Source organism: Pyricularia grisea (assembly GCF_004355905.1).
Source record: "Pyricularia grisea strain NI907 chromosome Unknown Pyricularia_grisea_NI907_Scaffold_1, whole genome shotgun sequence".
NCBI classification, from domain to species: Eukaryota; Fungi; Ascomycota; class Sordariomycetes; order Magnaporthales; family Pyriculariaceae; genus Pyricularia; species Pyricularia grisea.
In genome coordinates this window covers 7,840,131-7,856,913 of record NW_022156716.1, presented here as the reverse complement: position 1 = coordinate 7,856,913, position 16,783 = coordinate 7,840,131, and the positions used below count along the sequence as shown (strand labels likewise).

The window sequence follows — 16,783 nt, the reverse complement described above, 5'->3', positions numbered from 1 at the left end:
CAATATATGATATGAATGATGCTCATTACTGCGAGGCCTGTACCTGCATCCTTTTCGCGTTGCTTTTGCTTGCATAATTATCTCGTGCATCCTGCTTATCGATTCTAGGATTTTAAGTTCAGAAGATGGCGAGGTAGTGAGTTTGGCTTCCCTAGCAGTATATTAGTTGAGTTCCTGTTTAATCAGGAAGCCAGCGATGACATGATGGGACTGGATCTGGACTAGAACTAGAACTAGAACAAGTTGACATCCTTATTCTCGTCAGAAAGACAAGAGTTAACGCGTGATTTAAGGTAGCTTGGCAACTTTGACTCTTCCAATTAGACTCTAGTCTAGATTAAATCAGGTCAGATCAGATAATCTCCATACAATGCGGAAAGCCCAGCAGGACGATTTGTAAATTTCAAAGCTTGGACTCTGTGGCTTGCTACGGTCGTGCACGCGAAATAGAGCGAATGCCGAAGGATTGCAAACCGACTTCTTGTTTCTTTAGTCACAATCATGTCGTCAGTCCCGTTTGTCTCCATCAGCCCTAAATGTACCCCGCAAGCCACCAAACCAGGTGGTTTAAATGAGCTAACTATGAACACACACACACCATATTGTAGTCGACTCCATCTCTGTTTATTACTAATAGTTCTCCAGTTATAAGCGAGCCCATTTCATCTCGGTACTCAAGTTTGGATAAACCCGAAACTCATCATCCTATCAAATAAAGGATCGTCATATGTCACCATAGGACAAATAATAATTTCGGCAGCAACAAGCTTATATAAAAACCAACTCAGCTGAGGCACAATAATCCTCAACAACCAATGCTTTCTCGAACTTGGCTGTCCAAGCTATACACACGAACATTACCAAAATATCATAACACAAGCTGCCCAACATTGACGTCACATGAGATCACGAGAAGGGCCAGCACAATGGCGACTCCGAATCGAATACACATCACCCCTGAAAATACGGGCCTCCTAAAACTCTCGCAGAATGCAGATGCGGCCAAGACTGTGACTGAGCTTCTACAGAAGGATCTTGAGGTTAGCCATGACAGAACCAAAAAAAGAAAAAGAAAAACGCACACACACACACATACACACACACACACAGCTAGACGGACTCTTTACTGATCGAATATACAACAGGAGCACCATCCCTTCTTCAACAAAGACGGCTTTCATAACCATGTAAAAAAAGACTCCTTAAAGCCCTAAGAAGAGAAATGTCCACCACCATCAATAAACTACTGACCAAGAAACTCCCAAAAAAAAGATCGTTCACCACCTGCTCTCCCTGTATGGAACATCCGCAGGCCCTTCATCCCTCCAAAAGGCATGGGAAGGCAACGCCTCGTACCAGCGGCCGGCGCAGCCGACGCACACCAGCGCGACGCCGGCGCAGCTCGCCGACTGGGCCACGGCGAAGCGGTACCTGGGCAAGGAGCAGTACTACTCTGACTTTCTGGCCTTCTTCCAGCGCGAGATCGAGACGACGAGCGTGGCGGACGTGCTGAACCGGTACGTGTTCAACGAGGGCGACGAGCGGGCCGACGACCTGCTCATCCGTCTCTTTGGCGGCTTCGTCCACCCGCTCATCCAGCTCATGTACGGCATCGAGTGGGACCAACCCGCCATCGTCGCCGAGGGGTTGGCTCAGGCATGTGTGCACAGGGACGACCTGCGCGCTTTTATGCTCGCGGCCGAGAGGCTTTCGAGGGAAAGACGGCAACCGGGCGGCGACGAAATGGGTTCCATCTTGTCCCTGTACGAGGCCGTCACCCGCCATGAGAAGTTGAGCTCGGCCGCCAGGGAGGAGGATGCCAACAAGATGCGCGACGGCGTGCTCAGCCGCGCCGGTGATGAGATGGCCGCCATGGCCGCGCGGGTCCGCGTCAGACCCGAGGAGCTGCACGACCGCACCGTCGAGATGTTCAATGCAGCCGTGTACGTGGCCGCTGGCGCAGCCGTCGAGAGGCCTGCCAAGCATGCTAAGTTTGATTTCTTTCTTATGTAAGGTCAAGCTGTCTTTTTTTCTTCTTCTTTGGAGAAAGATCCACTAAGAAAATGCGAAAAAAAACAGACACCATGTAAACGTCTCCCCGATTCTGCTCTCCATCAACGCCGCGTCCTGGATTCCCACGGCCGCCAAGGTCCGGCTGCTCGAGTGGAAGATCCGAATCGACCTGGTCCAGTACGCCGCGCGCGCCGTGCCGGCCTTGTCCCTGGAGCGGATCGCGGCGTACGAGGCCAAGCCCAAGGATGACAAGTTCACCACTGCTGCTGCGTCGGGTGGCACCAGCAATGTGAGCGACCTCGTGAGCCGGCTGCACGACCTCGACGACGATGGCCACGCCATAAAGCTCGTCCGCGCGGCTGCCATCTGCCAGCAGGTTTCGCAGCCTCTGGAGGATAAGCTGGGAGACCGGCTGCCGTTGAGGGGGAAGGAGATTTGGAACAAGGTTCACCATCTGATTGTCGATGCCGCCGAGGGGCCTGGTCCTCGGTGGGTGAGAACCACCGGGTTGGAATCGGCTTGGAAGGTGCGTACAAGTGACTATATTTCATCTTTGCCGTCAGAAAACCTCTCCCGAGAATCAGTCACTAACAGGTTGGTCATCGCTGCTTCAGGATGTTCCGAATACGTCCAAGCTGTAGGTACCACTTTGTCAAAACCTTTGACGAACTCAAAAAGATTCATGGCAGCGCGTGTGTTTGTTTGATACCTTGTACAATATTTTTTTATTCCCGCTAAAACAAGTAGCCTACCATCAACTCCTCTAATCCAATCCAATCCAGCCATCTTCATCAGATGGCTCGTCTTCTTGGCCCATGTTCGTGTCCATCAGCGCCGCATTCGCGCCTTTGGCAGGAAGAGGCTTGAGTATATCATCTATACTCGTCCCTTGGATCGCCTTGGGCTTGTTCTCAGCCTGGCCGAGTAGATAATCCACCATGTAGACATTCTCGTCAGCCAACCTCCTAATCTCATCCCTCATCCTAGCAATCGCCCTCGCAACAACCCTAAGCTCCACGTCGACCTTGGCCCGGTTCGCTGCAAGCCACTTGCCGTGCTTGTCGACCAGTGCCTTGATCCATAACAGACAGAACTCAATATGTGGGCTCTCTTCAGTCTGCGCTGCTACGAAGCGGAGCAGTCGCGCAACATACACAGATGGGAACTGCTCAACAACGAGCGGGATGTCTCTATGTGGAATGGCCTGATACACACGCTTGATCAAACCAGCCTCGTTCAGTCGGAATGCCATTACCAGAGCCTTGAGGTAGTCCTTCTCGTTGTCTAGTACGGCAAGGGTTGAGGCGGGCGTGATCTCCATGTTCAAGTCAAAAGGATCAAACTGCACAGTATGATCCAAGCTGTAGATGAGCAGACCTTCTGTGGAGGCTGCGCAAAAGGCTGCTCCATCCGGGGCGAACGATACGCCCGAGACTTTGACCTCTGCATGCGTTGTGCGCGCGGACGGGTCACCTCCGCGTTTCGAGCCCGGGAGGGACCTGTCGATGCGGTCTTCCCTATCCGAAGCATCGTGGTCGTCCAAAAGCTCTTGTGGCCCAGCTTCCGTCAGCTGCTTGCTGTTCAAGAACTCCTGTGTTCCCGAAAGCGATAGGTTTACGCTGACAGTAAACTTCTTCAGTAGAACCATGGTGGTGGTTGAGTACAGACACATGTACTTGCTGTTACCACCAGCGATAAGACAGCTTCCGTCCATACTGTATTGAATGGTGTGGAATGCCTTGGTCCCTCCTGCATTTGCCGCAGTCCGCCTGTCTGTTATCTTGCGTCCACCAGAGACATCGCGGCGCCCGTCGACACCAGATACTTGCTGCGCCTCCGTCACAGACCAAAAGCTGATCTGTCCATCGAGTGTAGAAACAGCCAGTTGCGAAGAATCAGGTCTTACCGCAACTGAGAGAACATCTGCTTGCAACTGAAGCGGCTCGCTAGTTTGTGTCCTGTTGAAGACGCTCCAGATTCTCGCTGTCTTATCCCAGCTTCCGCTGACCAACAATCCACCATCTGGCGCAAATGCGACGGCGGAAACAGGGCCTTCATGACCAGATAACTGGTCCAATAGCTGTCCTGTCTGCACAGACCAGATGTGGACGTCGAACGAATCCAAAGATCCAGCAGCCACAACTTCACCACTGGGGTCCACGGCCATACACGAGAAAGATAGCCTCGTCGGCGCTGTGAAAGTCCGGAAGTTTCTGTATCTGATCAGATCCCAAGCTCGTATTGAGCCATCCAAACTTGCAGTAAAGAGGACGTTCCCCTTCTTTGCAAACTGACAAGCCGTGACGCCGGATGTGTGCTCAGTGAATGTCACAATACAGAAGCCCGACTCGATATCCCATACTTTGAGCTTCCCGTCGTCAGCCGCCGTGACAATTCGCTTGCCGTCGGGCGAATATGCGAGGGCGTTCATCGAGTCGAAGTGCCCCTGTTGTTTGAGGATGTATGATTCAGACTGCCATTCCCACACTAGAAGCTGTCCCAGTTTTGATGCACCAAATGCCAGCCATTCACCGCTCTTGTTGATGCTGACGAAGTCGATCCCGTTCTGTGATATGCTCAGGGTATGAATCAAGTTAAAGTCTGGCATCTCATACAGGCCAAAGATGCCGTTGGAGAAGCCTGCAACGAGAAGGTTCGACTCGGGATGGAAAGCGGCGCATTTCAAGCTGGCGTTATTTTGCATGAAATAATGCCGCTTTACTATCCTCCACCGCAAGTCGGACTCGTCCGCACCGTCCATATCGTCGTCCTGTTTGTTCTGCGGACCGACGTACTGCCAATCAAAAACGGCACCATCTTTGCTGACTGTGTAAATGGTCTCTTGGTCCAGTGAAAACCAAGCGCCGACGACGCCCTGTCTATGACCTGAAAGGACTGTTGGTGTAAAGCCCTCTTCTTGGTTCAAGCTCCATATCCTGGCTGTGAGGTCCTTGGAAGCACTGAGAAAGAATCTTGAGTCGCGCGACCACTCTATGTGGCGGACTTCGTCAAAATGAGCGGCATGGCTGTGATGTCGCACAAACGGTGCAAACTCGAGTCCATCGTCGCCCGTGGCTGAATCGGGAGTCTGAGGCACCTGCCAGACCTCTATCCTGCGGCCAATGCCAACCGCGAAGTGGCGGCCGGATGGAGAAAAGGAGAGAGCCGTTACGGCTGTTCGGAAAGAAAAGTGGTATACCGAGATGCGCCGAACAACATTGGTGAGAATGGCGTGGCCATCTTCGTCGACCGAGAGCAACAGGTTGCCGCGCGGTGTCAGGTCGAGTCGAACAATGTTCTTTCGATGCGCAAAAGGGAGAGTGTATGATTTGTTGCTAAGAGTGAAATGTTAGTATATATAAAAAGAAAAAAAAGGTATGCATAGCAATACATACTCGACAAGGTTAAATACAGTCACCCTGTTGCCGACCGGAGAATAGAGGTGCGTGCCATCGGGGCTGAAGAGAAGATTGCCCCGGCAGTAGACCGTTCCAAGCAAATTGGAGAACTAGAGTAAAAAGTCAGTAAAGAATAGCCAGACCAAGAGAATTGTGTTCAGAATGCGCACCTTAAAATCGGTCTTCATCGTCACCTCATTGTGGCAGACTTAATTGCTGCCGATACGCGCAAAACTTTCTCGAAAATTAGGACCGCAGCGATTCTGCTTCAGGCGCGGCCGACAACTTTTTTGGTGGGGCCGCCTTCCGCTGCCGGCCGCCAGTTGAATTGACATGAAATTTTGGAGGGGTCGGCTGAAACTTGTTCCTCGACCGGACGGACGCTAATCCAGACAAGGATTAGTCTTAATTGCCGGTACATTTTCATCAGCAGCAACTGGTGCAAACCTGGGACAGGGGTCGTTCAGGTGAAAAAAGGTTGGGTGGGTGCGTGGATGCAGATGGGCTTGATGGCTCGTGCATCGACCCTTAGGAAATTTGACTTGCCAATCTCCCCTGAATTGAAGTGAGGGTGGAACGGTAACGACCACCCGCAATCCATCCCAACTGTCAACATACGAGTTGAGCGTCTCTCCCTGACATATTTTCAACCTTCAACTGCTCGCTCGACCTAAAGAAAAAAAAGTTTGCGGGTCTGTCTTGTTTTGCATAGCGTTGGCAAGAATCTCGATTACCTCCTGAAGGACAAACCATTTACTTAGTCTTTTAACATCACCGCACCGGCCTTCGACACCGCTGCCCGCCATGGCTCCCGCTGCGACCGAGAGCGCCTCCCCCATTGGCATTGCCAACTTGCCCAACCAGAGGCACAAGATTGTGGCAAAACGTGGTGCCGCCTTTACTATTATGGTATGCTTTAACCAAGGAGCACATAAAAGTTCCTACGGGCCGTTATTTTACGCATACTAATCACGTCTACTCTATCGTAGGTTGCTGGCGAGTCGGGATTGGGCAAGACCACATTTATCAACACTCTGTTCTCCACAACGATCAAGAACTACGCCGATCACAAGCGCCGGCATCAGAAGCAAATCGACAAGACCGTAGAGATCGAGATCACAAAAGCTGAGCTCGAGGAGAAGTTCTTCAAGGGTACATTCTTTTGCAGGCTATACCAGGGATCATATTGGCCTGTACACTAACGTTGGCAAATTTCTACAGTTCGGTTGACGGTTATCGACACCCCGGGTTTCGGCGACTATGTGAACAACAGAGACTCGTGGATGCCCATCATCGAGTTCCTCGACGACCAGCACGAGTCTTACATGCTTCAGGAGCAGCAGCCGCGCCGCCAGGACAAGATCGACTTGCGAGTGCACGCCTGCTTGTACTTCATCCGCCCTACAGGCCACACCTTGAAGCCCCTTGATATTGAGGTTATGAAGCGTCTCTGCTCGAGGGTCAACCTGATCCCCGTCATCGCCAAGGCCGACACCCTCAGCCCAGCAGACCTTGCCAGGTTCAAGCAGCGCGTAAGTGGTTAAAACACATGTGCGGACGTATCAATAATATGGTGTACTAACTGTGGTGGCCAACGTGCAGATCCGCGCTGTTATTGATGCACAGAGCATCAAGATCTACCAGCCACCGGTCGAGGAGGACGACGAGGCTGCTGCCCAGCATGCACGCAGCCTGATGGCCGCCATGCCCTTTGCGGTGATTGGTTCCGAGAAGGACGTCAAGACGGGTGACGGCCGTATCGTCAAGGGCCGCCAGTACTCATGGGGTGTTGCCGAGGTTGAGAACGAGGACCACTGCGACTTCAAGAAGCTGCGCTCCATCCTCATCCGCACTCACATGCTCGACCTCATCCACACAACCGAGGAGCTGCACTACGAGGCCTACCGCGCACAGCAAATGGAAACCCGCAAGTTCGGCGAGGCCAGGCCCCGCAAGCTCGACAACCCCAAGTTCAAGGAGGAGGAGGAGGCGCTGCGCAAGCGCTTCACCGAGCAGGTCAAGATCGAGGAGCAGCGTTTCAGGCAATGGGAGCAGAAGCTCATTGCCGAGCGCGACCGCCTCAACAAGGACCTCGAGCACACCCACGCCACCATCAAGCAGCTCGAGGGCGAGCTCGAGCAAATGCAGGGCAGCGCTGCCCGTTCGCATGGCCGTCGCTAAGCGTTCGAGTCTGTTGGGCTGGATACCCGGCTCTCCTAAGTGCGAACAAAGCCTTGGCAGGATATTATTTTCTGCGCTTTGACAAGGTTCATCCTACCATCTTTTGACCTTCATCCAGCAGCTCTTACAGAATCAGCATTGGGGGTGGTTCTGTTGGAGTTAATGGACATGTGGGCGACTTGATGACAAAACAGGGTTAATTCCTCGGTCCACGATATCACGATTTGGGCTCTATCTATTTTCATTTGATTTTTGGTTCCTTTCATCCCCATCTTGTTTCTCTCTAGGGCGGCCGGAGCAAAAAAACCTGAGAAGAAAAAGCGCGGGATCGGCGTCAACATTGTGGGAGGGCCACTTGCAGCCAGTAGCTGGCGCTTGGTACCGACAACATTTTGTGCGCCTGGAACTTGCTTTTCTCTTATCTGGACATTCTCCCATTCCTTAGACTTACTTAGTTGTGATGTAATTCAGCCTCGCAGTTGTGATACCAGTATAATCAAAAAAATGGCTGTCTTTGTTCGACCGTGTTCTTGAGGAATTTTATTCGCATCAAGTCATCATGTGTGAGGTAAACAGGACAAGGTACACCTCGCTATCCAAGGTCAACCTTCCTCCGACTATATACTCCGCTATTCTACAAAACAACAATTCCCAGACGAAATACAAGTCGCTGGTTCGCAGCGTTGTTCCATATACTTGGCTCGGCTCGGAAATGGCGCTGATCATTGTCATGACGTGCCAGTAGCCTCGTCTCGATCACCGGTTGGCATTGTGTGTGTACTCGTTACCCGTTAAAAAGTAGATGATGTGAAACTTTACCAATTTGCCCTTCACACAGCGTCCATACTTGCCCTGGTAGCAAGCTGTTCGTTCTTGTTCCCAAGCTTCGAGATCTGCAGGAACGTGTCAACCCCGTAACCCTCAAGGCTGTGGAGCTCAAGGCTCCCAGCCCAGTACTCGGCATATACTCTACTAAGAGGCAGGCCCACACCCAGCTTCAGATTCGGCGGTCTTGAGTACAAGGATGAGAGAGATGACAGCACACTCTGGTCAGGTGTCACCTGTGGCATCGACAGGATGCCGCTGGACTCATCCTCAGCGCGCACCTCCTGCAGCGTGGCGGCCATCTTGGGCACGTGCTTGAGGTTCTGGAGCAGCCGGTCGCTATGAGGACCTTTGCTGAACGACCAGAGGTACGGGAGCATGTCTCGCGCGACGCCGCCTCCCTGGTCCGAGACGCGGATGATGACGTGCTGCGACGACTCACAGATGGTGACCTCGATGGGCGGCGGGGGCTTCCCGGACTTTTGGTGCTGCTCCACAGAGGCGTCGACGCTATTACGCAGCAGTTCGCCGATTATGTACTCGAGGTGGCTGAGGATAAAGGGGAAGTTGGCCGTCAGGTGGCCGACGACGCGGATCTCTGGCAGCGGGACGTCTTCCCCGTGTGCGGAGCGAGCCAGGGCGTGCACGGCAGCGGCGCAGCGGTCGACGACATCACGGGCAACGCACTTGACGAGGACGTTGCCGACGAAATCCGACGATTCGGCTATAGGGCTGGCCGATCCCAGCGTTGCCGCCACCGCTGCGGCTTCCCCCGCTTGCGGCGACCATGGCTGGGTCTGGCTGCGGAAGGACTGTGTGAGTGTCACGTGCTGCTCCGCGATGACGCGGCGAGAGATTCTGGACTGCAAGATGCGGTTCATGAAGCTGTTGAGCTCCTGCGGGTCCATGAGTCCACTACATTCAAGCACACCCATGGCCAGCTTCGGGATAACAGTGAGGTGAGTCTTAAGCATCCCACTGATGACCTCGCAAAAGAGGTCGTTGTCGGCTAGCGACTTGACCTCCTTGACCTTGCGGAAGGTGTCGAAGGCGGTCCAGTACATGTTATAGACTTCGGCTATATGCTGGTTCGACACGACCTGGTACGGCAGCATCTGCATATCCCTGATGCGGTGGGACAGGCGGGTAGGTAGCTCCGTGCGGACATAGTTGGCTGAGCTGAGCAGGCGAGCCTCGTTCAGCGACCGCCCGAAGAACATGAGCTGGCGGAGGCTGACTGGTCGGGCCTTTTTTGCGACCCAACTGCGTGACGGATGTTATGTTGTCAGTCAAAGTCATATGGTTATTGTTTGAGAAGCCAAGACACGGAGCGGGAGGGGGTATGTATTCAGCATTGAAGCTGAATTGAAAGGAAACCTTACTCATCAAGTGCAGACATTGGCCTCCATGATGGACCCTGTGACAGCCTGGCCAGGGAGACTTCAACAGGCGATCGGATGCCGGTGTTCAGCACCGGTCGGGCTGCCGGAGCTAGACCGGAGGGACTCAAGCCATATTGAGCCAGTCGGGATATTCTCGACATATTGGCGCCGATACGTCGCCGTTGATCATATAAAGGCCAACATTGGCAGAAAGCAAATTAGTTAAAAGGAAGAAAAAGACGGCGCCGACTGCGAGTTTCTGGTTTTGTCGTCAGGGCATATTAGCTAGGACGGTGCTAATTAAAATAGATTGAGTCGATTACGTTGATACTTAGAATGAGATGAGTTGTTATTGAGAGAACTTGGTCTCCAGAACTAGTTCTAGAGCTGAACTGCTGTGAAGTGAGTCGAAGTCCCAATTTGCCCCACAATTGACAGTCTGAGTGTTTTCGTAGCGTTCACCCTTAGGCAGATATAGCGGGCCTCGGGACGTCGCCTCAATTGTATGAAGTTCTTTTTTTTTTTTTTTTTTTTTTCACCATCCCTTCAAACGACTCACTTTATTTTCAAGAGCCGGAGTGGAACGAATAAAGCATTCGGACGCATTTTTTGCCTTCCTGGTCTGTTCCTATGATTATGCATTTGTACACCTCGATGGGGATCAGTTACAGAACCAGCACATAGTTGTGCATGGAAACACCTGCCAAAAGCATCGTAAACGAATGCAAGCTACTTTCTATAGAAAAATGATCTGTAAATGGCTGTAGAATGGAGACATGATTTGCTTCTGAAAGTTTATATCTCACTTCAGGCACTCTACCTGGACTGATTGACAAGTTGGTACTACACACTCGAGGTACTGTCGGTGTCATACCATCACCAGAAAAAAGTCACTCACAGCTATAGCCGAGTAACTGGCAACGAGTGGCTAGACTGGACGTCATTGAGGGGCACTACGACACGCTTGGGGACTGTGGGGAACGTTGGGTGTACCTCTGCCCGCAAACTTGCCATTAGAGTGACTTGCCAACTCCACTTTTTCCTACCAATTTTGACTGCAGCATCACCTGAAAACCGTCCGTTCCAGCTGTCCGTGCCGCGTCCCCTCACCACCACCCAAAGCTGACCTGTGCCAGCCAGTTACGCAGGTTACGTGCTCCCTGCCAACCTTACTTACTCCATCGTCCACCCAGAGCAGCGAACGACACAACACGGCTGCAGCTGCTACGGGTCATGCAACCCGGACCAACTAGCCCGCGAAGAAGACTGGACCTGCTCTTGCCTAGAATCCTCCACTTCGCAAATTTATTACCCGTACAATTTCCACGATCATCGCCGCCGCCTTCTGTTGCAGCCTCGCTTTGGCACCTTCCCTGCCTACCTCAAGGTACCTTACATACCTTCACATTTAGCGAGTTAGACTTTATTACCAACTTGGGTCCCTTACGGCTGATCCGTCTTGCTACGATTTGCTCTCCAGCGTGCACCTGGCTTGCCCGCCTGAGGGAGGCGGAGCGACAAACGACAAGGCAGAGCCAAGTCTGTTCTGCTGCTGACCTTTCAGGATACGAAACAACTACCTGACCTAAGTTATCTACCGTCAATCTATTTACCGAGGAAGAATACTCCCCACCCTGGCCTACCTTACCTACCTAAGGGGTACCGGCAGTAAACTTAATTTGAAGAACGCAACTGCACCCCTCAAGGCAAGCTCAGCAAGCTACCAACATGGTGAGTTTGTCCTGCCGCTCCGTCAAGGTCATCACGCAGCATCGTGCAAAGCAGCACACACACACACACGCACGTATTTGCATGTTCGCATGCGCTGGAGCTCGCCGATAACCTCAGCAGGCGGCACTCGTCAGACCTCTCCATGCTTGTTGTCCCGCAACACGACCGGCGCCAGACATGGCATTGCTCGATCACCTGCTGAAGACGCTCATACTGCTTGTCGCTGCTATATTTACGATCATTCGTTCAACACTCGCTAACCGAGGTCGCCGCAACGCGCAAAAGCAGGACCCCGATTCTCCCAATGCCATGATGGTGGACCCTGTCGACAATGCCACACACGTCGTCGATGTCAACGGCCCGCTCGAGAGGGACTCTGTAACTGAGATCACGCCTGATACCCTTGCCGACGATGCTGAGCCGGCGCCACCCATGCCTTTAGCCAACGACTGTACGTTACTCTGCCTACGCCATGCCGGACACCGAAACATTTTTGAATTTTGACGCAAGATGAGCTGACTAATAATCTTGGGGCGAGTAGTTGAGGCTATCAAGGAGCTTGTTATGACGCCGTTGCAAGAAGAGCCTAAAGTCATAGAGGATGCCTATAACACATGGACGGTAGAGAATTGGAGAAGCTTGTCTAAGAAGGAGCACGGCCCAATATTTCAAGCAGGCGGGTTCCCATGGTACGCAAGCCCCTCCTCCAGGATGCCTCTTGGGATTCACGAGAGCTCGATGCTGACAAGGGAATTAATTTACAGGCGCATTCTACTATTCCCCCACGGCAACAATACGTCAAACGTCGCAATATACCTCGAGCATGGTTTCGAGCCGGACAAGATTCCAGAGGACTGGAGCTGTTGCGTTCAGTTTGCGCTTGTTCTTTGGAACCCCAACGATCCTTCCATCTATGCGCATCACACGGCGCACCATCGATTTACCAAGGACGAGGGTGACTGGGGTTTCACGAGGTTTCAAGAGCTTAGTAAACTCTTCAACGTTCCCTACGATGACGCTAACCGGCCGCTGATTGAAGACGAGACGGCGAACATCACCGCATATGTGCGGATCTTGGAGGACGAAACTGGTGTCATGTGGCATAGTTTCGCCAACTACGACTCCAAGAAAGAGACTGGCTATGTCGGCCTCAAGAATCAAGGTGCAACATGCTACCTCAACTCTCTGTTGCAGTCCCTCTACTTCACCAATGCTTTCCGCAAGGCCATCTATCAGATACCTACAGAGCAGGAAGAAAGCATAAATAACAGTGCTTACACCCTCCAGCGGTTATTTTATCAACTGCAAACCTCGTCAAACGCTGTAGGTACAGCTGAGCTTACCAAATCATTCGGATGGGAAACGCGGCACATCTTTGAGCAACAGGACGTGCAAGAGCTCTCCAGGAAGCTCATGGAGCGCATGGAGGAGAAAATGAAGGGGACAGACGCCGAGAATCTTCTGCCTGAGCTCTTCAGTGGCAAGATCAAAACTTACATCTCTTGCATACACGTTAAATACGAGTCGAGCCGGATCGAGGATTTCTGGGATGTACAGTTGAACGTGAGCAAGATGGGCAACCTGCTTAACAGCTTCCAGGATTACGTCTCTGTCGAGAAGATGGAGGGTGAGAACAAGTATTTTGCCGGTGATGAGTACAAACTGCAGGAGGCAAACAAGGGCGTTATTTTCATGAGTTTCCCTGACGTTCTGCATCTGCAGCTCAAGCGTTTTGAGTATGACTTTACCAAGGACGCCATGGCAAAAGTTAACGATCGCTACGAGTTTCCTGAGGTATTTGACGCTGCACCGTACCTCTCGGAGGACGCCGACAAGTCGGAGCCTTGGATTTACCAGTTACATGGTGTGCTTGTGCATAGTGGTGACCTCAATGCGGGTCACTACTACGCATTTCTGAAGCCAGACAAGGATGGCTGGTTCTACAAATATGACGATGACAAGGTCACCAAGGCGACCAAGAGGGAGGTACTTGAGGACAATTTTGGAGGACCCTTCCAGTACAGCAACGGCATCCGCCCGCAAGGACAAAAGAAAGTTGCGATGAGGCCTAACAGTGCATACATGTTGGTGTACTTCCGTCAATCGCGGCTTGACAAGATTTTGACGCCAGTTACGCACGAGGATATTCCACGTCACATTGGTAGGCCAACTTTCACTTCGAAGGGCTGTGTCAAAATGGGTTGCGCTAACAGATCGCTAATTTTTGACAGAAACCGGATACCTTGAGGAGGCATCCGCCAGGGAGGCGAAGAGGAAAGAGCGTGAAGAGCAGCACCTCTATCGCTGGATCAAAGCCGTCACGCCGTCTTCATATCAAGCACACAATGGGTTTGATCTTACGAATTTTGATGCAGTCTCCTCACAGACGACAGATCCTTCACCGGGTGCCCCCAAACTATACAAGGTACTTCGGACGGCAACCATGGAACAAGTCACTGAGATCATCGCCAAAGATCTTGGGCAGGATCCCGCGAGAGTCAGGCTATGGCTAATGGTCGGCCGTCAAAACAAGACGGTTCGTCCTGACCAGCCCATCATGGACTTGCGGCCGACCTTGGACGAGACCTATTCAAGATTAGCGACACAGAGAGAAGATTCTTTGCGCCTGTGGGTTGAGTTTGCTGAAGAGATGGGTGAAAATGGAGAGGCCGCTTGGCCAACATACCAAGGCCCCTCACCCACAGGTGTTATTTTCAAGAACGACCTTATTCTTCTTTTCATCAAGTGTTTTGACGCTGAAGCACAATGTCTCACTGGTCTTGGTCATGTGTACATCAGCAGGGAAAAGAAGGTTGACGACCTGATTCCCCACATTCTGAAGAAGATGGGCCTGGAGAAGCTTCCAAGTGACGAGAAGATACTTCTATGGGAAGTAAGTGTGAATGATAATGAAGGATCGAAGCTTGATTCGCGCGCTAACCTGTTAACAGGAAATCAAACCCGGCATGATCGAGAGCCTTAAGGGCAAGCAATCGCTCAAAGCCGCGGAGCTGCAGGACGGAGACATCGTGTGTGTCCAGCGCAAAAAGGAAACTGGTTCACAAAACTTCCTAGAAAAGAGGTTAAGCAGCGACACTCGTTCGACTGATGACACGTAAGTGCAATCCTTGGATAACGTATAGTTCAACCGAAGACTGTACTGACACGCTTCTCCCGAGATAGCTCAAGAAAGACGGAGAACTTTGAGGACGCAAAGGAGTACTACGAGTTCCTGGTCAACAGGAAAACGGTCAAGTTTAACGCACACCCTACAAAGTGTGACCCGAACGAGTACCCGCCATTCGAAATGGTCCTGAACTCAAAGATGACGTACGACCAGCTTGCAGAGAAATTGGGCGAACGCCTTGGAGTTCCAGAGACGCACTTGAGGTTCTGGACTCTTCACGGGACCACAGGACTGCCTCGAACGGCGGTCAAACGTGGACCGCAACAGACTCTGAATACTATCCTCAACCCTGCTGGTTTCAGCCAGTTGAACTCAGCGCAGCGCAATGATGCTCTTTATTTTGAGATTCTGGATATGAGCCTTGCAGAGCTTGACACCAAGAAGAATGTCAAGATCACATGGCTTAGTGAAGGAATTGTCAAAGAGGTAAGTGATCCGGCGACACTTCTGGAAACAAAATCCTTTGGGACTTCTCCCAGACTAACCAACGATGGCATTCAATCAGGAACACTATGATTTACTTGTAACCAAGAGCGGTGTTGTTGAGGATATCATTGAGGCGCTCATCAAAAAGGCCAAGCTCAAGTCAGAAGAAGATGGCGGCGAGATCCGTCTGTATGAGGTCAATGGCCACAAATTTACAAGAGAACTTCCGCGAGAGTATCCAGTCATAAGCCTCAACGACTACCTAACGCTGGTTGCGGAGCGTGTACCAGAGGAGGAGCTGGACGCCAAGGATCAGGGCCAGTTTGTTTATGCTTTCCATTTCCAGAATGAGCCTAACAGGATGCACGGAATGCCGTTCAAATTCTTGCTCAAATCGGTCAGTCCATCTTAATTCCTACAGCCAATTGCCGGGAGAATTCTTGACTTACACTAAAGTTCACATAAACAGGGAGAGCCATTCTCGGAGACCAAGAAAAGGCTTGAGAAAAGGACTGCTATCCGCGGCAAGAACTTTGAAAAAATCAAGTTCGCCATAGTACGGCGATCGTCGTACTCAAGACCTCAATACATAAATGATGGTGAGTGATTTTTCGCGTGAAATTTCCTAGTTCTCATCAAGTGACTGATGCTGATTATCTTGCAGACGATGTGTTGTGGGATATCCTTCAACCGGAAGACGAGTACCTGGGTCTTGATCATGCAGATAGGTCACGATCTTTGCGAAACGGCGTTGGCGACCTCTTTTTGAGGTAAACTGGCGTGGGGAGTTCCATGATAAACATGTTGACTCGATTTCTCTGCCGGTGTCTATTGTGCTGTCCTACTCCCACGAGGATTGCCAAGACATCGGAATTCGTATCCGATTTCAACAGTAGTGACACAAATCAGAAACGTCACGGATTAAGAATATTATGTCTTTTTCTTTTTCCTTCCAGCAAACACATTGGACTTCTCGCTTTCATTCTCAGCAAAGCTTTCCATTATAATTCGTGTCTTCGTCTCATTAGGTTCTTTGGCTCCGGGACACTACGAAGTACATGAATTACACATATTGGGGTCGATGCGGCCATGGATGATGGGCAAAGACAGCGAATAGCAAACCTTGAGGATTCTTTCTCTTTTCCTGGGAGCATGATGTTTGGTGCAAGAGGAGTTAAGAACTCTGCTGTTGACTATCGAAAAGGAGCACATTTTTGCCAGGTCTTTTTTTGTCTGCGTTCTTTTTGTTGGCTGTATGCGGCATGCTTGTAATTGCTTCGTCGCCTCTTTTTTCTTCTTACGTATGCTGAAGCGGGGTAGAGAATACAGAATTGATGGACGATGGTGTTGCTAATAGGAATATGCATGACTCACGGAGAATATATACCTACCCAGGTAGTTATGAGATGGACTAGCTTGGAAACGAACAGACGAGTTTAATTATAGTCTGGTATACGTGTTAATAATTTGAATTATTGTCTGATTGTTTGAAAATGCAACAAAATACAGGCATGCATAGATTTCTAGATATCTGCCTCACATAAGTTGAATCCAGATGGTCATATTAACTCGGCTGGCAGGTTGGATCCGGGGCTATACTTGCGGGAACGGAGCGTTGGCAGCTTGATTTTCCAAAGTGG

General features: G+C 51.2%; 5 protein-coding genes across 5 annotated transcripts; 3 read left to right on the top strand and 2 right to left on the bottom strand.

The window, feature by feature from the left end:
• Positions 1 to 815: 815 nt before the first annotated feature.
• Positions 816 to 2,654, top strand: PgNI_02404 (uncharacterized protein; the record flags this gene model as incomplete). Its single annotated transcript, XM_031122471.1, has 5 exons — positions 816 to 1,040; positions 1,146 to 1,187; positions 1,273 to 2,009; positions 2,080 to 2,539; positions 2,628 to 2,654. 5 exons carry the CDS (start codon positions 816 to 818, stop codon positions 2,652 to 2,654), a joined length of 1,491 nt encoding a protein of 496 aa, XP_030987968.1.
• Positions 2,655 to 2,776: 122 nt separating this feature from the next.
• On the bottom strand, positions 2,777 to 5,599 carry PgNI_02403 (uncharacterized protein; the record flags this gene model as incomplete). Its single annotated transcript, XM_031122470.1, has 3 exons — positions 2,777 to 5,348; positions 5,409 to 5,521; positions 5,582 to 5,599. 3 exons carry the CDS (start codon positions 5,597 to 5,599, stop codon positions 2,777 to 2,779), a joined length of 2,703 nt encoding a protein of 900 aa, XP_030987965.1.
• A 343-nt stretch (positions 5,600 to 5,942) lies between these two features.
• Positions 5,943 to 8,119, top strand: PgNI_02402 (uncharacterized protein). Its single transcript, XM_031122469.1, has 4 exons — positions 5,943 to 6,320; positions 6,401 to 6,563; positions 6,633 to 6,943; positions 7,014 to 8,119. The coding sequence occupies exons 1-4, from the start codon at positions 6,216 to 6,218 to the stop codon at positions 7,590 to 7,592; spliced, it is 1,158 nt and encodes a 385-aa protein (XP_030987966.1). The 5' UTR covers positions 5,943 to 6,215; the 3' UTR covers positions 7,593 to 8,119.
• PgNI_02401 (uncharacterized protein) lies at positions 8,098 to 10,154 on the bottom strand. The gene is made up of 2 exons (XM_031122468.1): positions 9,800 to 10,154; positions 8,098 to 9,680 (listed from the first exon to the last, which is right to left on the bottom strand). The coding sequence occupies exons 1-2, from the start codon at positions 9,958 to 9,960 to the stop codon at positions 8,423 to 8,425; spliced, it is 1,419 nt and encodes a 472-aa protein (XP_030987963.1). The 5' UTR covers positions 9,961 to 10,154; the 3' UTR covers positions 8,098 to 8,422.
• A 1,553-nt stretch (positions 10,155 to 11,707) lies between these two features.
• On the top strand, positions 11,708 to 16,596 carry PgNI_02400 (uncharacterized protein; the record flags this gene model as incomplete). The annotated part of the gene is made up of 8 exons (XM_031122467.1): positions 11,708 to 11,981; positions 12,072 to 13,691; positions 13,762 to 14,423; positions 14,482 to 14,645; positions 14,714 to 15,143; positions 15,223 to 15,540; positions 15,613 to 15,742; positions 15,808 to 16,596. The coding sequence occupies 8 exons, from the start codon at positions 11,708 to 11,710 to the stop codon at positions 15,915 to 15,917; spliced, it is 3,708 nt and encodes a 1,235-aa protein (XP_030987964.1). The 3' UTR covers positions 15,918 to 16,596.
• Between the last annotated feature and the right edge of the window lie 187 nt (positions 16,597 to 16,783).

Excerpts from the sequence above, each read along its gene's own strand:
- PgNI_02402 (XM_031122469.1), top strand. The coding sequence starts at position 6,216 with ATGGCTCCCGCTGCGACCGAGAGCGCCTCCCCCATTGGCATTGCCAAC. Across the intron at positions 6,564-6,632 it reads CGAGGAGAAGTTCTTCAAGG|TTCGGTTGACGGTTATCGAC; the intron begins GTACATTCTTTT and ends AAATTTCTACAG. Across the intron at positions 6,944-7,013 it reads TTGCCAGGTTCAAGCAGCGC|ATCCGCGCTGTTATTGATGC; the intron begins GTAAGTGGTTAA and ends GCCAACGTGCAG.
- PgNI_02401 (XM_031122468.1), bottom strand. The coding sequence starts at position 9,960 with ATGTCGAGAATATCCCGACTGGCTCAATATGGCTTGAGTCCCTCCGGT. Across the intron at positions 9,681-9,799 it reads CCAATGTCTGCACTTGATGA|TTGGGTCGCAAAAAAGGCCC; the intron begins GTAAGGTTTCCT and ends TCCGTCACGCAG.